Here is a 22,138-nt window from a genome sequence, read left to right on the forward strand (position 1 = left end):
GTGTCTTGTCAGATCACCATGGACTAAAATTAGAATTCAACAACAATGCTCCCCCCAGGAAGCCAACAAACTCATGGAAACTGAACAGTCAACTACTAAATCACCCCTGGGTCAAGGAAGAAATAAAGAAAGAAATTAAAGTCTTCCTTGAATTTAATGAAAACAAAGACACAACATACTCAAACCTATGGGACACTATGAAAGCAGTGCTAAGAGGAAAGTTCATAGCACTAAGTGCCCAATTAAAGAAAGCGGAGAAAGCACACATTGGAGACTTAACAGCACACTTGAAAGATCTAGAAAAAAAAGAAGCTGATTCACCCAGGAGGAGTAGAAGACTGGAAATAATCAAACTGAGGGCTGAAATCAACAAAATAGAAACAGAGAAAACAATCCAAAGAATCAATGAATCAAAAAGCTGGGTCTTGGAGAAAATCAACAAGATTAACAAACCCCTATCCAAATTAATCAAACGGCAGAGAGAGAACATGCAAATTAATAAGATCAGAAATGAAAAGGGGGATATAACCACAGACACAGAGGAAATTCAGAGAATCATTAGATCTTACTATGAAAGTTTATATGCCACAAAGTTGGAAAATGTAAAAGAAATGGACATTTTTTTAGATAAGTACCATATACCAAAGTTTAACCAAGAACAGGTGAACAATCTAAATAGACCTGTTAGTCGCGAAGAATTAGAAGCTGTTATCAAAAATCTCCCTACCAAAAAAAGCCCAGGATCAGATGGTTTCAATGCAGAATTCTACCAGAACTTCCAGGAAGAGCTAATACCTATACTCCTTAACGTATTCCACAATATAGAAACAGAAGAGTCATTGCGTAACTCCTTTTATGAAGCTACAGTTACCCTAATACCAAAACCACACAAAGACACAACCAAGAAAGAGAATTACAGGCAAATCTCACTCATGAACATCGACACGAAAATTCTCAATAAAATACTGGCAAACCGAATCCAAGAGCACATTAGAAAAATTATCCATTATGATCAAGTCGGCTTCATTCCAGAGATGCAGGGCTGGTTCAACATATGCAAATCTATCAATGTAATCCATCATATAAATAAACTGAAAGAAAAAAATCATATGATCATCTCACTAGATGCTGAAAAAGCATTTGACAAAATTCAACACCCATTTATGATAAAGGTGTTGGAGAGACTGGGGATACAAGGATCATACCTAAATATAATAAAAGCAATATACAGCAAGCCGACAGCTAACATCAAACTGAATGGAGAGAAACTCAAAGCCTTTCCACTAAAATCAGGAACGCGACAAGGCTGTCCACTCTCTCCATACCTCTTCAATATAGTGCTTGAAGTTCTAGCAATAGCAATAAGACAACATAAGGAGATCAAGGGGATTCATATTGGAAAGGATGAAGTTAAACTTTCGTTATTTGCAGACGATATGATAGTTTACATAAGTGACCCCAAAAACTCTACCAAAGAACTCCTACAGCTGATAAACACCTTTAGTAACGTGGCAGGATACAAGATCAACTCCAAAATATCAGTGGCCCTCCTATACACAAAGGATAAAGAAGCAGAGAGGGAAATCAGAGAAGCATCACCTTTCATGATAGCCACAAATAGCATAAAATATCTTGGGGTTACTCTAACCAAGGAAGTGAAAGACCTATTTGACAAAAACTTTAAGTCTTTGAAGAAAGAAATTGAGGAGGATACCAGAAAATGGAAAGACCTCCCCTGCTCTTGGATTGGGAGAATCAACATAGTAAAAATGGCAATTCTACCAAAAGCAATCTATAGATTCAATGCAATCCCCATCCAAATCCCATCAAACTTCTTCACAGACCTTGAGAGAACAATAATCAAGTTTATATGGAAAAACAAAAAACCCAAGATAGCCAAAACAATCTTATACAATAAAAGAACTTCAGGAGGCATTACCATCCCTGACTTCAAACTCTATTATAGAGCTACAGTATTGAAAACAGCTTGGTATTGGCATAAGAACAGAGAAGTCGACCTATGGAATCAAACAGAAGACCCAGATATTAACCCACAAACTTATGAACACCTAATTTTCGACAAGGGAGCTAAAGGTATACAATGGAAGAAGGAAAGCATCTTTAACAAATGGTGCTGGCATAACTGGATGTCAACCTGCAAAAAAATGAAAGTAGATCCATATCTATCACCATGCACAAAAATCAAGTCCAAATGGATTAAAGACATCAACATTAATCTGTCCACTTTGAACCTGATAGAAGAGAAAGTTGGAAGTAGTCTACAAGATATAGGCACAGGAGGCCTCTTCCTAAGTAGGACCCCAGCAGCACAGACAATAAGAGAAACAATGAATAAATGGGATCTACTGAAACTGAGAAGCTTCTGTAAAGCAAAGGACACTGTCAGTAGGACAAAAAGGCTGCCTTATGACTGGGAGAAGATCTTCACCAACCCCTCATCAGACAAAGGTCTGATCTCCAAAATATACAAAGAACTCAAGAAACTAGGCACTAAAACTCTAATTAACCCAATTAAAAAATGGGGTACTGAACTTAACAGAGAATTCACAATAGATGAACTTCGAATGGCCAGAAGACACGTAAGGTCATGCTCAACCTCCTTAACGATCAGGGAAATGCAAATCAAAACCACTTTGAGATACCATCTTACACCTGTCAGAATAGCTAAAGTCAAAAACACCAACGATAGCCTATGCTGGAGAGGATGTGGGGTGAGGGGAACAATCATCCATTGTTGGTGGGAATGCAAACTGGTGCAGCCACTGTGGAAATCAGTGTGGCGGTTTCTCAGGAAACTGGGAGTCAACCTCCCTCAGGACCCAGCAATACCACTCTTGGGAATATACCCTAGAGATTCCCAAACATACTACAAAAGTGTTTGTTCAACTCTGTTCATAGCAGCACTATTTGTAATAGCCAGAACCTGGAAACAGCCTAGGTGCCCCTCAATAGAAGAATGGTTAAAAAAGGTGTGGAACATATACACATTAGAGTTTTACTCAGCGGTAAAAAACAATGACATCTTGAATTTTGCATGCAAATGGATGGAAATAGAAAACGCTTTACTGAGTGAGGTAAGCCAGACCCAAAAAGAGGAACACGGTATGTATTCACTCATAAGTGGATTCTAACCATAATTAAAGGTCTTTGAGCATATTATTCGTGATCCTAGAGAAGCTAAATAAGAAGATGAACCTGATGAAGATTATTTAGCTATCCACCAGGAGGTAGGAAATAGACAAGAGTCCCAGGTAACCTCGGGTGTATGGGGGGGGTGGGAGGGTCGATAGAAGGGGAGAGGTTTAGAGAGAAGGGAGTAGGGGAGGAATGGGGAAAGCTCGGTGGCCTGGGATGGGGGGACGGAGGAATGATGAATATGGGATCAGGGAAGAATATATTTCAACTAAGGGAGTCATTTTAGGGTTTACAGGAGACTTGATTATATATGGGATCCCAGGTCCAAGGAGAGATCCCCCAGATTGTTCTCTGGACAGAGGAGAGGGTGCCTGAATCGGCCGTGGCCCATAACCATACTGATGTATATTTTGCTTATCACCATAGATCCTTCATCTGGCGAAGGACGGCGATACAGTTGGAGACCCACATTGCAGCACCGGATTGAGCCCCCCGAGGTCCAAATGAGGAGCAGAAGGAGGAAGAACATGAAAAACGAAATCAGTACTGTAAGGGATGCTATCACCCACTGATACAAGGGAACGGATCTAATGAGAGTTTACCAAGGCCAGTTGGACTGGGACTGAACGAGGAGGTGATCTAACCAGATTCTCGGAATTTGGCCGGGTTCTCTGACTGTGGCTGGCCCGAAGTCTTTCTGAAAAGCCATTGACTATGATACTGGGACCTGTTTCCTCTGCATATACTGGATTTTGGGGATCCAGTCTGGACACTCACCTTCCTGGACCTGGAGGGAGGGGGAAGGAACTGGAACTTCCCACAGGGCAGGAAACCCTGACTGCCCTGAGGGACGAAGAGGGAGGAGGAGAGGGAGTGGGGGGAGTGGGAGGGTGTTGGGAAGAGGGGCGTAAATGGAAACTTTTATAATTTAATAAAATTTACTTAAAAAAAAGAAAAAAAAGAAGCTTAGTACTAGTCTGTACAGTGTTTAAAAGTACCTCAGCTGACTGACTATTGTTAGTTAAGGTGGTCGTGTCTTTTTTCAGATTTCCAACTTCTTTCCTAAGAAGACTGGGTTCAGTCAGCAAAGACTGCACTTTTTCCTATTGTCAAACCATATTTTTCAGAAAAAATTGAGTACAAAACTAAACCCTAGAAATAGGAATCACAGTGTAGGAGGGACATCACATGCGTCTTGTAAGACCTCACACATGTTGTAAGTGAAAAGGCTATTGAAAGCTTGGACGATTAGATTGTCTGACATATTGCCCATTTTAAATCAATAACTTATGGATTAGAGTTAGAATAATAAATCTCTCTTGTGGTTTAATCAGCTGGAATACGTGCAATAACCATTGCCTTTCAGTGGGTGTTGCAGTTTCTTGAAACCACGGGCTCAGTTTATATCATATGGTTGCTGAATAGTGGATCTTGTCATGAGTCTACTGCTTGTCCTAGTACATGGTTGTTGAATAAATAACAATTAAAAAGCTATCTGGCATTTAGCTAGATGATAACAAAGTCTAGGTGCAACCAAAGGCATATTACATTCTTCTCATTTTGTGATATTGTGCTGAGGTTGAGCTTTTCTGTCTATTTTCTGGTCAAGTGCATCCTTGTTCCTTTGAAGCTCCTCCCTCAGGACCAGCCCTTCTGCCCAAGTGCTACCTCTTTAAATATTATCCATATCACCAAATACTTTGGTAGAGTAGGCAAGGCAGTAGGAACCTTTTCATGAAAATTTTTGATGTAGAAAGGCCCAGCTTAGTGTGGGTAGTGGCAGTCTGTACAAAGGGTCCTCATTCCCATAAGAAATCAGGCTGAGAAATCCATAGGGAACAGGCCAATAAGTAATGATCCTCCTTGGCTTCTCTTTCTATTTCTCTCTCTCTCTCTCTCTCTCTCTCTCTCTCTCTCTCTCTCTCTCTCTCTCTGTGTGTGTGTGTGTGTGTGTGTGTGTGTGTGTGTGTGTGTGTGTTGAAAGACAAGGTATATGTGTAGAAGTCAGAGGACACCATCTGGGAATTAGTTTAATTCTCCTATCATGGATTCCAGAGATGGAATTCAGGTTAATTCAGGTTATCAGGCTTGTGTGAGAAATGGTCTTAGGTGCTGAGACATTTCAGTGGCCCTATTCTCAGGGCTTCATCCTGTTAACATTCTTTTCAGTAAAAAATAAAACAGAGAAGTGTTTCTTATATTCCTCTCCCTTCCTAAATAAGTAAATGCCTGCAAAGTGCTAGCTATTAAGAAAAACTTCGGGCTGAGCATGCAGCTTGGGCATAGTGTGAGCTTGCCTTATACATGGAAGGCTCCAGGTCCCCTCTCTAACACTAAAAAAAAGCAACAACATTTTAAGGTAACTAAATTTTTTCAGTACAATCAGTAATTGTATAACACACAAGGACCCGATGATCAAGTCCTTGCTTTCCTTATTCCTTTAGACCCAGAAGAAATCATTATATATCCCCTGCTGTTGTATTTCTTCCCATGTATTGTATATAACCATATATAGGCCTATAGGAATTTTTCTTCAGAACGTATCAATTTCTTATGACTCAGCACTAGAATGAGAGCCCAGTGACACAGAGGGCAATGGATCTCAAGAGATGTTTCGTTAGTATTCAGCTGCATCACAGCATCTCATGCCCTATGCCTGGTTGTATAGCAATGGTACCCTGTCCCTTTAAGAGATGCTCTGTTCCCTGCCAGTCTCTCTAGTGCTCTCCTTTCCTCGCTCCTTCCCTCCTTTCCTCCCTCCCTTCCTCTCTTCCTCCCTTTCTCTCACCCTCCCTTCCCCTTCTCTCTTTTTCTCTTTTTTCCTCACTGAGGCAAGCAGGTCTCATCCTCTTTCCCTTCTCCCTCCTCCCTCTCTCTCTCTTCCTTCCTTCTGTCATTTCCTCCCTCTTCACTCCTCCCTTTAATAAAACTTCGCACTCAATCTCCGTCTGCATGGCATATTTGTCTGTCCCTTACCAGCCACAGTTTGAACCTCAGCCATGTGTTATAGGACCTGAAAAGATTTCCAAATGTCCCACTGGCACACTGGAAGATGTTCTACACCATCAGCCCTCAAGTACTGCAAATCAAAGCTCAATGAGATGATACTTGATATCATTAAGATGGTGAAAATATAAAAGATAAGTCAATCATGGTGGTACAGCTCTGCAATCCCAGCACTTGGTAGAGGAAAGTGTGCATGCATACGTGTGTGTGTGTGTGTGTGTATGTTTGTGTGTGCATGTGTACGTGTGTGCGTGTGTGTGTGTCACATATAGGAGGTTGAAGCTGGACAACAAAATCTGGTATAAAAATTGAAAAGTATATGAAAATGTTGCATGCTGAGGATATAGGTCACAGGTCTTGTCTAGCACACACAGGTGCTGGGACACATTTGAAAGTGTAAAGATACCGGAGAACAGGAACCTGCTACATTACTGCTGAAATTGTAGATGAAGATAGTGCAGCCATTAGTGCCTGAGAAAAGAAAAAAGGGTGAAACCGTAATTACCTACTTCTTGATGAGTGAGTAAACAAAGGGTGGTGTGTTAATACAATGGTCTAGTTTCTAGCCATGGAAAAGGGTAAAGAACTGATACATCCTATAACATGAATAAATATCACAAACATTAAGCTCGGTTGAAAGTAGCCAAAAGACTGAAGAATGGGACACTTTTTGTTAGATGATTTGATTTTTATTAAATACCCAGAATGAGACACTTGAAGCAAAAAGTTATATTGGAAACTGATAGGGGGTGGGGTCTGGACGAATGAAGAGTAACTACTCATGAACAAAGGGTTTTTGTCTCAAATGACGAAAATATTTTAAAAATAAATAGGGTGATGGTTGCATAATTTAAAGAACATATAAAAATCTACTAGGTTGTATACTTTAAAAGAGTGAACTTACTACATAAATTACTTCTCACTATTTATAAATCACATTTCTTTCATGTCTATTTTTATTTTGTCTGCATGTATGTATGTTCACTGTGTGCATGACTGGTGCCTTCAAAGACACAAGAGGGGGCTGGATCCCCTAGAAATAAATTTACAGATGTCTGTGAGCTTTCTTCCATGTGGGTGTGGTTGTAGGTTGAAGGGTTTGTGCTGAGAGGTATTGAGGACTCCCTTTCTCCTCCAGGAGCACGCAGAGTACCTTCCAGTACTGTGAACTCTGGTTAGTAGGTGAATAACCTAGTTAGACAGCAGCTCAACTTCTCCATATTCAGTGACAGAAGTGTCACCTTCAGAAACAAGACCTTAACATCAGGTTTTGTGAGCAACCAAGAACCTTGGCAATAGCTGTGCTATTTGCTGGTTTCCATGGGTCCCTTTGCTCAGTGACTCAACAGGCTGTAACCTGTTCCTGGCACTGGAGGTTTCATTTGGTGGCACAAGATGTCTAGTTGAAGCCTTCTCTCCCCTGTTGTTTTTTGTCTCCCTGTGGTTTCCTTTCACATATGTATAGGAGGCTTCTAGGGCAGTCGGTTTCCATATAGTATTACAAAGAACCTTTAGTATTGGTTGTCCCTTTCTATTTTCCCTTCTTTATCTTTCTGTCCCATCCCCCTTTTATTAAACCATCCAATTCTAGTTTTCCTTTTAGCTTCCAAACACTATAGACTATTTACTTTCCTTGAGAGATACTCTCCTCCCTCCTGGTCCCTTTGTAGGTTCCAAACCTCTGTGTATTATGATTGTAGTTGCCATATCAGAACCTTAAAAGGGAACATCCTTAAAAGAGAAAACATACAATATTTGTCTACATGTGCTGAGGACTGTAGGCTTTTGTCGCTGGAGTCTGACATGAGCATGCGCAGAACACACATGGTGCACAGCTGCTGAGCATCATTGTGTGCTCACAGCACATCACTATGCCCATGGAACTCTGTTTCTAAGGAGGAAGCAGAGTTCCACTCACACTGAACCAAGGATCTGCCCTAGCAGGACGCTTATTTGGTTCAGTGGGGAAACTTAACCACTCTTTTGAATATTTATTGTTGGGTTTGGGAGGGTGTGGGTGGCTAAAGGGGAAGGAAGGGAGGGCTGGGAGGGCCGGGGGCCGGCCGGCCGGCCGGGAGGGCCGGGAGGGCCGGGAGGGCCGGGAGGGCCGGGAGGGCCGGGAGGGCCGGGAGGGCCGGGAGGGCCGGGAGGGCCGGGGGATGATCGGGCTGGGAGGGCCTGCGGAGCCTTGAGGCTCAACATGGAGGAAGATTTCAAATACGATGCCCTAACTTTTGGAGCCCCCCAGCGGACCCGATGGTATACCCGCCTGTGGCCCACATGCCTGGGTCATGGGTGCTTTGGTCGGGATCGACAGCGATTTCCCGTGCCCCTCATTGGATACGATCCTGAGGGGCAACTCCACAGGGCGGCCGGTGTGGGTGATGTGACTTTAGTCGAAAGATTCATTAATGGCAGCGAATACTACATAAATGAGTGCGACAGGAGGGGCAGGTAATGGGGTCTGGGAAGGGTCGAGGGGCAGGAGGGGTGGAAACTGTTGGGGACAGTCAGGGTCTACCAGGGAGAAACATACTTTCCAGATCTGCAGCCTGAGGGAGGGCAGAGGTCATGCTGCTTAAGGCTCTTCTTTCATGGAGACCACTGGGTTTTGTGCCTGCTTTAGGCTCCTAGGCACCTGAAACCTGCACACCTTGGAAGGGCAGCTCCAAGGCCTTCTTTAAGAAAGCGAAACAAAAAACTTCAGTTAGTTTACAAATCCTTTTACATTGTCTCTTTTAGAGCACTTTATTGAGTGCTTTAAAGGGATTTAGCTAAGGAAACCAAGTACATTTTTTTACCTGCGCACTTAAAATTTTATAGGCTTGAGGGTTTTGCCTGCATGTATTTTCAACGTACCACACACACATAGGAAGAGGGTGTTGGATCTCCTGGAGAGATTGAGTCATGGAGCTCCTAGGTAATCTAAGTGGTAACTAATAACTAACAGTGATTGGGGTAGGATTCAAATCCAATCTGAGATCATTCTAATAGGTGTTCTCCTGTAATCCAGAGAGGCTTCTCTGAGGAAGGATGAAGCTTGTGATAGAGCACTTTCCTTGAATGGGACAACCATGCTCTATCTGCCTAGCACAGCAAATGAACACCTAAGTAGAGAAATAAGTAAATAAGAACATTTTAGTTTTTTCTCTTACATCAGAAGGAAATGCACTTTTCCATATAGTATTTACACTTGAATGTGACTTTACATAATAATCTTTAATTTCCTAAAATGTCCTCTCAATTTGTAGGACAGCGCTCCACTATGCCTGTGCACACAACCACCCGGACATGGTAAAGTTCTTAATATCTAACGACTGTACGAATATAAATATACAGGATGACGAAGGCCGCACGCCCTTAATCAAGGTAGCTATCAGGCAAGAGTTTTGGTATGAAATGTATTAGATATTATCCTTGTTTGGTTTTGTTGCTGTGATGAAATACTGACCAAAACCAGCTTGAGAGAAGAAATATTTATTCAGCCGACAGTTCCACATCACAGTCAGTCATGAAGGGAAACCAGAGCAGAAGCTCAATCAGGACCAGAGGTAGAGGTCATGGGGGTATGCTGTTTTTCCATGCCCAGATTTCTTATACTACTCAGGACCACCTGCCCAGTCATACCACCTCCCCTAGGAAGCTGTGTCCTCCCATATCAACCTCAATCAAGAAAATGCTCTACAGACTTCCCAGAGTCCAGTCTGGTGGAGGTGATTCTTCTAGTGAGGTTCCTTCTGTCCCGGTGTCTTCAGCCTGTGTCAAGTTATCAAAGCAAGCAAATGAACAAGCAACCTCCCCCACTACAACAATGGCCAAACAGTGCTGGTGTAATGCTTTAATATTGAGGTGTGGTGGCACACCCTTGAAATTCTACCACTTGGAAAACTTTGGTGGGGAGGTTATGAATTTAGGCAAGCCTGGGGTACTTGAGAGGGCCCAGTCTCGAAAAAGAGATAATATGCATAACCTAAACAATTGGTCTGATCCAAGGGTAACTAGTCAATGCACTTGTTGGAATGCTTATCCTGACTTTCTTGAATTCAGAATCTCTTTCTTTATACAATACCCACAGGCGACCCAGCGGGATAGCGTGGAATGTGTGAATATACTACTCACGCAGGGTGCTGATCCCCACATCACAGATTTTGTTGGGGATGCAGCCTTCCACCACGCAGTACTCAGAGGGAACATCATTATTGCTGGAAAACTGCTTAAGTACCAGGCTGACATTAACGCCAAGACAAGGGTAAAATTCATTCAACTTCATTCGCAATGTACTTCCAGCATTGACGCTCAGATCACTTTCCACATTCTGAAGCTCAAGCAGTCTCTCTGAATCTGTTCAAACATTTTTCCCAATCTGTTTTTCATAGTTTTGCAGGTAACTTAAAGAAACTCGGCACAGTATATTTTGTTTCAGACTTGGGCTTTACTTTAAAATTGAACAAGTAAAGTACTTGGGCCCACACATACTTCATATACACACAAACAATAAAAAATAATGTTAAGGTAAATGTCTGTAGAAAACCCAAGAAATCTGTTACAGTTAAGAAGCTACTGATGTGCTTTGTCTCCCAGAGATGAGGCTAGAGTGGAAAGGTCACAGGGACACAGGCAAATGTGGAAATTTGATCATTGAAGAAAACATACTGAGAAGACATCTTTATTTAACCTTTTCAAATTTTCTATGTGACTCCATCCTAGACAAGTAGTGACTCCATTTTAATTAATTTCCTAAGCCTGAATCCAGGAAGTTCCCAGTCAAGTTTAGCCAATCGGCTAAACAGTTCCAAACCTGGCCTTATAGGGCTGGGCGACCCAGAGTTGCAGGATCTGGCTGCAATATGTGACAGAAAAATGGTCAATATGTGACAGAAAAATCCAACAATGGATGAAACTGTTACTAGTCCTGTACAATCAACATGCACCTCATGTAACTGCTTCTTGACTGCCCAGTTATAAAGCCGATACTTAGAGTTCCCCATGTCCCCTTTAAAAGGGCATCCATGTCTTTGTCCCTGGTCCTCATTAACATTTTATATGGATGATGGACTGCATGCTGGCTATTTCTGAAGAATAAGCACTCTGTGTTTACATACCATTTGAGTCTGGGGTCTTCCTCCAGCATTTTTTGAACCACTACAATAGGAAATGATGTTTGGTTTGTGAGATAATTTTTAGTTTAGGGAAAAAATAGTTCTGAAAAAACAGATTGAGAAACTGCTCCAGAGATGCCTCTTGAGTCCACTCATTCAACAGAGGCACATCAAATCTAACTCGATGTTTTAGGGTTGGGAAATGGAGGCACATCTCCATGGAGATAAGAAGCTTGGAACCAGCGAGCATTTGTGGGAAGTTCTGGAGATGAGTGGTGTTCATGGGCAGTGTTGGACAGGGGAAGGTGTGTCAAAGGGAAAGAAGCCCCTGTGTGTATGTATCTGCAGCAAGGGCTGAAGGAAACTATCCTTTTGTGACTCTTTTTGTTTACAAAATCTGTGATACTTTTTCAGTTGAGAAGCATGTCAATTTATAAAATGATTTTTTTTCTTTACAGTATGGGTTGACCCCATATCAACTCGCAATCTACAAAAAACATCAAGAAATGGCGGATTTTTTACTACAACATGATGCAGAGACACATTTGGTGCTTAAGCCAAATAGGTACTGTTTCTCCTTTTTACAATCTTAGCGCTGTTCTTGAGGGTGACATTGCTTAAGTAATGAACACTAAAGTGGTAGAAGGAATATGGCTTCAATTCAGAAGCGCATATTGAGAAAGCCTAGCTCATAGGGAGTGTGAATGAGACTCTTCCAACATAAACAAAGGAACAGTGTGTACGAGGGCTCAGCTTCCCGTTTAAAAACAAGTTTGTCATTTCTAATATGATTTGATTGGCAATTTTCTACTAGTTAAGGCAACTTCACATTAATGTTGTTTACACTGAAAAGTGTCAACTCTATTTTCCACACTGAAATTTATAATTTTAGTATTTTTATTCTGTTCCTTATATATTTTTCAATATACTATGTTCAACATAGTTTTTTAAAATCATGTTGTCTCTTTGATGACTCACTCTGCTATAAATGAATTTTTAACAAGCAAATACATTAGGTTATCCATCAATTAAATGATATTGCCAGATGCTGTTATTGTTTTCTTCTGTCCTGTTTGAAATGTCCTGACACTGTGTTGGTCAGATATGAATCTGTGTACCCAAACTAGCTAATCTGCTTAGGGACACTTGTCCACAATGAGTACAAAGAACTAAGACTCCATTGAGAAAATGCCTCCATAAGATCTAGTTGTAAGGCATTTTTTTAAATTAGTGATTGATGGATGAGGACCTAGCACATCGTAGGTGGTGCTGTCCCAGGGCTCGTGGTCCTGAGTTCTATAAGAAAGCAGGATGAGCAAGCCAGCAAGCAGCTTCCCTCCATGGCCTCTGTATCAGCTACTGCCTCCAGCTTCCTTCCCTGTTTGAGTTCCTGCCCTGACTTTCTTTAATTATGGGCTATGATGTGGACATAAAAGCAAATGAATCCTTTTGTCCCCAAGCTCATATTGCTCATGGTGTTTTATCACAGAAATAACAGCTCTAAATAGGACACTAGGTATTCAAGATGAGTTCAGGTTTAAAACTCAAATGATTCCTTTTTTTGTTCACACATGTAAGTTTAATGTCAGATGAATTAAAAAGTAAAGACTGTGTGTGTGCTTTATTTTTATTGTAAATACACTTTTGTACAAACTATATATTCTAAACATAGTTTAGAATCCCTCATCTTCATGTACTTGTTTTTGTGTCAGGGGACACACATTCCCTGATATTCCCATCCAAGATACAGAACAACATGTGTGATGGCTTTGCCTTCCATCTGATTTGAGGCAAGTCTTCTATTTTTATTTGTCATTTGGCCACTTACTCCAGGTGTCCTTTAAAATGGCTCAGAAATGCCCTTGAGCATAAAGAGTTTCATCATATACTTGTGGACAGACTATCAAAAGGCCACTTCAAGGCACCAAAATATGGTGACTTCTGAGATTCTTGGCGGCTTAATGCTTAGACATAGAGTCTATTTTGTGTTTTACCAAAGCAACTCCTTGGGAGAGAGTGTGAGACCAAATGAAATGCCTAAAAATTTTATTGACAGAAAACAGGCCAACGTGCTTTAGGGTTGGGGAAAAAATGAAATAGGAGCATTAAGTGCTTAGAGCACAGAGCAGTCAGTTACTGCAACCATCAGAACACAGTGTGTGGAAAAAACCACCATTCACCCCTTTATGTGTTTGTGTGTGTGTGTGTGTGTGTGTGTGTGTGTGTGTGTTTGTACTTTACATGTTTTTTCTGTGCTTTGCATATTTCTCTGTGCAGACATGAAGGAAAGAGGAGGATATTGATGTCTTGTATCATTCTCTAACTTTTCCCCTTGAAATAAGATCTCTGACTGACCCTGAAGCTGGTCTGGCAGCCAATAAGCCCAAATGGTAACCTGTCTCCTCCACCCACAGTACTGGGGTTACATGTGCATGTGTCCATGCCCAGTATTTTATGTGGATGCTGAGGATTTAAACTCAGGTTGTTTTGTATGGGCAGCAAACATCTTATTGACTGAGCCATCTCCAAAACCACTGTCTTTTTAAATTTTATTTTCAAATGGAACTATGACTGAGTCTTCACTGAATGTTACATAGATTACAATAATTTGAAACTACAAAAGCAACAAAAACCTTTAAGACAGAGATCAATGTTGAATTACATGAATGCAAAAAATGTTACTTAGTATACAGGTAACAAATCTTTCAAGAGAGTTTCTCTAAGGACCAAATTCACCAAACACTACATGTTTTTATTCTAAAGGCTCTCTGAAAATGCCAAAGATGCTGCACGTGAAACAGAGGACAAGGACCCTACCTCTGTTATTAAGGTAAAATTCTCCTTGGTGAAATCTGTTTTCTTATGAATTTTGTTAAAATGCAGCAGAAGTCTATCTATCACAGTTTTTATATGGAGATTTGGTCAGAGAAAAACATTTGGTATTTGTGAACCATCCTTTCTAGAAATTCCAGTGAGCAGTAAGTCCTTGCAGGTAGCAGTGGCCCAATAAGAGAATGAGCTGGAAACACAGGAAGGTGCCTGATGTTTGACTAAGGATGGTGTGCAGAAATATATACACATTAGGCTGATTTTTAAAATGACTGAGGTAATGAACCTGAATACAATTTAACTGGTCCAGTTATTGCAGTGGTCCAGGCATTACCCAGGTGCCTTTTTCTTCAGCATAATTGCAGGTAGGTTTTCTCTTCCCTTTGATATTCCTATTTCAGGAGCACAGATAAGAACATCTCCTCAGTTTGTCTCTTTGTTTCTGTATTTACACAGGCAATAAATTGTGCAAATTTAGATATTTGTAATCTGTTCAACCAAATTTTCACTATGAAGAGATTACAGCATGTTTTCGATTTGATTCCACCAGAAGGATAATGAAAACACTTCATCCAGTCACATTTTAAGTATTTTCCCCAAAAAGCCAGGAGTTGTAGACGTTAAGATTCAATTAACATATAGTAACACTTTGATTTCTAAATTTTTGGTCTATATTTGACAATAATATACACTCTGATTCTTTGTATCATGTTCACAATTTACAATATTTAAGGGTTGTAATTAGATATTTACCTATTCATAATAAAGTGACCTCATCAGCATGCATTGCAGGAGATTATGAAACCTGTTTGTAAACTGGAACCCTAAAGTAAGGGTTTGAGTGAATCAGAAGGTGAATATTAATGATGTTGAATGGGACTCAGTGGAAAAATGGGTATCTCTGAAGCAGTTTCACACATACAATGATATGAAGGACAATAGTAAACAAGAGTTTATTACTACTGGAAAATAAAATGCATTTTTAATTCTCATACAAAGAATAGAAATTTTGATGAAAGAAACACTGGTATTAACAGATAAGTTCTTCAAAACTGAAAAAAACTCAGAGAAATTTTTAATGAAACCTAACATCTCACAATTTTCTTAAAGGTGGAAAGAACAACACAGGAGGGATGTCTTCCCGAAACTTATGACTCTTCAATTGGGCCCCAGCCTACCTCCAACATGGACGTACAGCCATCTACAGGTACAAGTGACAGAGGTGACACTCTTCAGGCATCTGAGAAAATTACACTTCACCACACCGCTCTGGATGACACATGTACTTTAGGACATGCCCTGGGCATGCAACGGGGAGACCACATGCTGACACTGAGCTTGCTCCTGGTAGCCACACTGGTGACAGCATGGACCCACTGCAACAGTATTTTTGGACAGATTATAAAGATTTGGATTTTTTTGAAAAATTTCACGACCAGAAACTTTGTTACTTTTAGAGGCCCTGTTGATTCTCCACAATGATACTGAGTATGCTCACAAGGGACTCCCACTGTTAAGTCTAAAAACAATCATCGTTAATTGAAAAAAACTATCAGCACACTTCCATTTAACTTGCTTTAATGTTTCTTCACGAATGGTTAAAACACTAAAGTACAGGCAAGAAATAATCATAATGTTGTGGCCAAGATTGGAAACATGGAACTAAAAATTTAAAACGTTTTCATGCTTAACAAAATAAATCTCGTCATCAATGCAGCTCTGCAGGTCTCTTTAGGAAGGCCTGTCTCTTAAGTTTCTGACAGTACTCACCATTATCCATTAACCCAGGTCCACCAGTTCCTCCAGATCCACTTCTTCTTAATTATTTCTGTTCCATCAATGGTCCAGGAACACTCCCAGGACCGGGTCGAGTCGCACCACCAAAGCCTCCTCGGTCGAAGAGATGTGCAACTCCGAAGCCATCTCTGTCTCCTCCACCTCCGCCACCTGGGACGACTACTCCAGGACCACCAGGGTCCGTAAGTCTGCCTCTTACTCCCTGCTTCGCACCAGGGCAGCATCACGAGGTGAAAACCGAGAGCCTCCTTATGAAGGTTATTCTTTACCCCGCTACACACACAAAAAGCTGAGCAGGTCCTCTTTTGAGACTCTCAAACTCTGGGCTTTGATTCAAACAGAAAGGAAACAAAGCTCACACACTATGAGTGGTTACAGTGATAAAATTTCCCTGAGCAATCAAATATTTGAGGACTATAAATCAAGACCCTGGCATTCACAGACTAGTTCCTCTAAAGTGAATAAAAATCAGAGAAATTTTTAACGAAAACTAACCTCTCACAATTTCCTTAAAGGTGGAAAGAACAACACAGGAGGGATGTCTTCCCGAAACTTATGACTCTTCAATTGGGCCCCTGCCTACCTCCAACATGGACGTACAGCCATCTACAGGTACAAGTGAGAGAGGTGACACTCCTTCAGGCATCTGAGAAAATTACACTTCACCACACCGCTCTGGATGACACATGTACTTTAGGACATGCCCTGGGCATGCAACGGGGAGACCACATGCTGACACTGAGCTTGCTCCTGGTAGCCACACTGGTGACAGCATGGACCCACTGCAACAGTATTTTTGGACAGATTATAAAGATTTGGATTTTTTTGAAAAATTTCACGACCAGAAACTTTGTTACTTTTAGAGGCCCTGTTGATTCTCCACAATGATACTGAGTATGCTCACAAGGGACTCCCACTGTTAAGTCTAAAAACAATCATCATTAATTGAAAAAAAATATCAGCACACTTCCATTTAACTTGCTTTAATGTTTCTTCACGAATGGTTAAAACACTAAAGTACAGGCAAGAAATAATCATAATGTTGTGGCCAAGATTGGAAACATAGAACTAAAAATTTAAAACGTTTTCATGCTTAACAAAATAAATCTCGTCATCAATGCAGCTCTGCAGGTCTCTTTAGGAAGGCCTGTCTCTTAAGTTTCTGACAGTACTCACCATTATCCATTAACCCAGGTCCACCAGTTCCTCCAGATCCACTTCTTCTTAATTATTTCTGTTCCATCAATGGTCCAGGAACACTCCCAGGACCGGGTCGAGTCGCACCACCAAAGCCTCCTCGGTCGAAGAGATGTGCAACTCCGAAGCCATCTCTGTCTCCTCCACCTCCGCCACCTGGGACGACTACTCCAGGACCACCAGGGTCCGTAAGTCTGCCTCTTACTCCCTGCTTCGCACCAGGGCAGCATCACGAGGTGAAAACCGAGAGCCTCCTTATGAAGGTTATTCTTTACCCCGCTACACACACAAAAAGCTGAGCAGGTCCTCTTTTGAGACTCTCAAACTCTGGGCTTTGATTCAAACAGAAAGGAAACAAAGCTCACACACTATGAGTGGTTACAGTGATAAAATTTCCCTGAGCAATCAAATATTTGAGGACTATAAATCAAGACCCTGGCATTCACAGACTAGTTCCTCTAAAGTGAATAAAAATCAGAGAAATTTTTAACGAAAACTAACCTCTCACAATTTCCTTAAAGGTGGAAAGAACAACACAGGAGGGATGTCTTCCCGAAACTTATGACTCTTCAATTGGGCCCCTGCCTACCTCCAACATGGACGTACAGCCATCTACAGGTACAAGTGACAGAGGTGACACTCCTTCAGGCATCTGAGAAAATTACACTTCACCACACCGCTCTGGATGACACATGCCCTTTAGGACATGCCCTGGGCATGCAACGGGGAGACCACATGCTGACACTGAGCTTGCTCCTGGTAGCCACACTGGTGACAGCATGGACCCACTGCAACAGTATTTTTGGACAGATTATAAAGATTTGGATTTTTTTGAAAAATTTCACGACCAGAAACTTTGTTACTTTTAGAGGCCCTGTTGATTCTCCACAATGATACTGAGTATGCTCACAAGGGACTCCCACTGTTAAGTCTAAAAACAATCATCGTTAATTGAAAAAAAATATCAGCACACTTCCATTTAACTTGCTTTAATGTTTCTTCACGAATGGTTAAAACACTAAAGTACAGGCAAGAAATAATCATAATGTTGTGGCCAAGATTGGAAACATAGAACTAAAAATTTAAAACGTTTTCATGCTTAACAAAATAAATCTCGTCATCAATGCAGCTCTGCAGGTCTCTTTAGGAAGGCCTGTCTCTTAAGTTTCTGACAGTACTCACCATTATCCATTAACCCAGGTCCACCAGTTCCTCCAGATCCACTTCTTCTTAATTATTTCTGTTCCATCAATGGTCCAGGAACACTCCCAGGACCGGGTCGAGTCGCACCACCAAAGCCTCCTCGGTCGAAGAGATGTGCAACTCCGAAGCCATCTCTGTCTCCTCCACCTCCGCCACCTGGGACGACTACTCCAGGACCACCAGGGTCCGTAAGTCTGCCTCTTACTCCCTGCTTCGCACCAGGGCAGCATCACGAGGTGAAAACCGAGAGCCTCCTTATGAAGGTTATTCTTTACCCCGCTACACACACAAAAAGCTGAGCAGGTCCTCTTTTGAGACTCTCAAACTCTGGGCTTTGATTCAAACAGAAAGGAAACAAAGCTCACACACTATGAGTGGTTACAGTGATAAAATTTCCCTGAGCAATCAAATATTTGAGGACTATAAATCAAGACCCTGGCATTCACAGACTAGTTCCTCTAAAGTGAATAAAAATCAGAGAAATTTTTAACGAAAACTAACCTCTCACAATTTCCTTAAAGGTGGAAAGAACAACACAGGAGGGATGTCTTCCCGAAACTTATGACTCTTCAATTGGGCCCCTGCCTACCTCCAACATGGACGTACAGCCATCTACAGGTACAAGTGACAGAGGTGACACTCCTTCAGGCATCTGAGAAAATTACACTTCACCACACCGCTCTGGATGACACATGTACTTTAGGACATGCCCTGGGCATGCAACGGGGAGACCACATGCTGACACTGAGCTTGCTCCTGGTAGCCACACTGGTGACAGCATGGACCCACTGCAACAGTATTTTTGGACAGATTATAAAGATTTGGATTTTTTTGAAAAATTTCACGACCAGAAACTTTGTTACTTTTAGAGGCCCTGTTGATTCTCCACAATGATACTGAGTATGCTCACAAGGGACTCCCACTGTTAAGTCTAAAAACAATCATCGTTAATTGAAAAAAAATATCAGCACACTTCCATTTAACTTGCTTTAATGTTTCTTCACGAATGGTTAAAACACTAAAGTACAGGCAAGAAATAATCATAATGTTGTGGCCAAGATTGGAAACATAGAACTAAAAATTTAAAACGTTTTCATGCTTAACAAAATAAATCTCGTCATCAATGCAGCTCTGCAGGTCTCTTTAGGAAGGCCTGTCTCTTAAGTTTCTGACAGTACTCACCATTATCCATTAACCCAGGTCCACCAGTTCCTCCAGATCCACTTCTTCTTAATTATTTCTGTTCCATCAATGGTCCAGGAACACTCCCAGGACCGGGTCGAGTCGCACCACCAAAGCCTCCTCGGTCGAAGAGATGTGCAACTCCGAAGCCATCTCTGTCTCCTCCACCTCCGCCACCTGGGACGACTACTCCAGGACCACCAGGGTCCGTAAGTCTGCCTCTTACTCCCTGCTTCGCACCAGGGCAGCATCACGAGGTGAAAACCGAGAGCCTCCTTATGAAGGTTATTCTTTACCCCGCTACACACACAAAAAGCTGAGCAGGTCCTCTTTTGAGACTCTCAAACTCTGGGCTTTGATTCAAACAGAAAGGAAACAAAGCTCACACACTATGAGTGGTTACAGTGATAAAATTTCCCTGAGCAATCAAATATTTGAGGACTATAAATCAAGACCCTGGCATTCACAGACTAGTTCCTCTAAAGTGAATAAAAATCAGAGAAATTTTTAACGAAAACTAACCTCTCACAATTTCCTTAAAGGTGGAAAGAACAACACAGGAGGGATGTCTTCCCGAAACTTATGACTCTTCAATTGGGCCCCAGCCTACCTCCAACATGGACGTACAGCCATCTACAGGTACAAGTGAGAGAGGTGACACTCCTTCAGGCATCTGAGAAAATTACACTTCACCACACCGCTCTGGATGACACATGTACTTTAGGACATGCCCTGGGCATGCAACGGGGAGACCACATGCTGACACTGAGCTTGCTCCTGGTAGCCACACTGGTGACAGCATGGACCCACTGCAACAGTATTTTTGGACAGATTATAAAGATTTGGATTTTTTTGAAAAATTTCACGACCAGAAACTTTGTTACTTTTAGAGGCCCTGTTGATTCTCCACAATGATACTGAGTATGCTCACAAGGGACTCCCACTGTTAAGTCTAAAAACAATCATCGTTAATTGAAAAAAAATATCAGCACACTTCCATTTAACTTGCTTTAATGTTTCTTCACGAATGGTTAAAACACTAAAGTACAGGCAAGAAATAATCATAATGTTGTGGCCAAGATTGGAAACATAGAACTAAAAATTTAAAACGTTTTCATGCTTAACAAAATAAATCTCGTCATCAATGCAGCTCTGCAGGTCTCTTTAGGAAGGCCTGTCTCTTAAGTTTCTGACAGTACTCACCATTATCCATTAACCCAGGTCCACCAGTTCCTCCAGATCCACTTCTTCTTAATTATTTCTGTTCCATCAATGGTCCAGGAACACTCCCAGGACCGGGTCGAGTCGCACCACCAAAGCCTCCTCGGTCGAAGAGATGTGCAACTCCGAAGCCATCTCTGTCTCCTCCACCTCCGCCACCTGGGACGACTACTCCAGGACCACCAGGGTCCGTAAGTCTGCCTCTTACTCCCTGCTTCGCACCAGGGCAGCATCACGAGGTGAAAACCGAGAGCCTCCTTATGAAGGTTATTCTTTACCCCGCTACACACACAAAAAGCTGAGCAGGTCCTCTTTTGAGACTCTCAAACTCTGGGCTTTGATTCAAACAGAAAGGAAACAAAGCTCACACACTATGAGTGGTTACAGTGATAAAATTTCCCTGAGCAATCAAATATTTGAGGACTATAAATCAAGACCCTGGCATTCACAGACTAGTTCCTCTAAAGTGAATAAAAATCAGAGAAATTTTTAACGAAAACTAACCTCTCACAATTTCCTTAAAGGTGGAAAGAACAACACAGGAGGGATGTCTTCCCGAAACTTATGACTCTTCAATTGGGCCCCTGCCTACCTCCAACATGGACGTACAGCCATCTACAGGTACAAGTGAGAGAGGTGACACTCCTTCAGGCATCTGAGAAAATTACACTTCACCACACCGCTCTGGATGACACATGCACTTTAGGACATGCCCTGGGCATGCAACGGGGAGACCACATGCTGACACTGAGCTTGCTCCTGGTAGCCACACTGGTGACAGCATGGACCCACTGCAACAGTATTTTTGGACAGATTATAAAGATTTGGATTTTTTTGAAAAATTTCACGACCAGAAACTTTGTTACTTTTAGAGGCCCTGTTGATTCTCCACAATGATACTGAGTATGCTCACAAGGGACTCCCACTGTTAAGTCTAAAAACAATCATCGTTAATTGAAAAAAAATATCAGCACACTTCCATTTAACTTGCTTTAATGTTTCTTCACGAATGGTTAAAACACTAAAGTACAGGCAAGAAATAATCATAATGTTGTGGCCAAGATTGGAAACATAGAACTAAAAATTTAAAACGTTTTCATGCTTAACAAAATAAATCTCGTCATCAATGCAGCTCTGCAGGTCTCTTTAGGAAGGCCTGTCTCTTAAGTTTCTGACAGTACTCACCATTATCCATTAACCCAGGTCCACCAGTTCCTCCAGATCCACTTCTTCTTAATTATTTCTGTTCCATCAATGGTCCAGGAACACTCCCAGGACCGGGTCGAGTCGCACCACCAAAGCCTCCTCGGTCGAAGAGATGTGCAACTCCGAAGCCATCTCTGTCTCCTCCACCTCCGCCACCTGGGACGACTACTCCAGGACCACCAGGGTCCGTAAGTCTGCCTCTTACTCCCTGCTTCGCACCAGGGCAGCATCACGAGGTGAAA

The 22,138-nt window shown here is 41.7% G+C and overlaps 1 protein-coding gene across 1 annotated transcript; it reads left to right on the top strand.

The window, feature by feature from the left end:
• Positions 1 to 8,362: 8,362 nt before the first annotated feature.
• On the top strand, positions 8,363 to 14,225 carry LOC148121226 (putative ankyrin repeat domain-containing protein 26-like protein). The gene is made up of 5 exons (XM_087909496.1): positions 8,363 to 8,616; positions 9,414 to 9,531; positions 10,238 to 10,411; positions 11,720 to 11,826; positions 14,025 to 14,225. Exons 1-5 carry the CDS (start codon positions 8,363 to 8,365, stop codon positions 14,125 to 14,127), a joined length of 756 nt encoding a protein of 251 aa, XP_087765622.1. The 3' UTR covers positions 14,128 to 14,225.
• Positions 14,226 to 22,138: the final 7,913 nt, after the last annotated feature.

Source organism: Myodes glareolus, chromosome 8 (genome assembly GCF_982192425.1).
Source record: "Myodes glareolus chromosome 8, mMyoGla1.1, whole genome shotgun sequence".
Lineage (NCBI taxonomy): Eukaryota > Metazoa > Chordata > Mammalia > Rodentia > Cricetidae > Myodes > Myodes glareolus.

Bases quoted from the DNA above. Each gene is read 5' to 3' on its own strand.
- LOC148121226 (XM_087909496.1), top strand. From the start codon at position 8,363: ATGGAGGAAGATTTCAAATACGATGCCCTAACTTTTGGAGCCCCCCAG. The intron at 10,412-11,719 runs GTAAAATTCATT...TTTTCTTTACAG, and splicing joins ACATTAACGCCAAGACAAGG to TATGGGTTGACCCCATATCA. The intron at 11,827-14,024 runs GTACTGTTTCTC...TTTATTCTAAAG, and splicing joins TTGGTGCTTAAGCCAAATAG to GCTCTCTGAAAATGCCAAAG.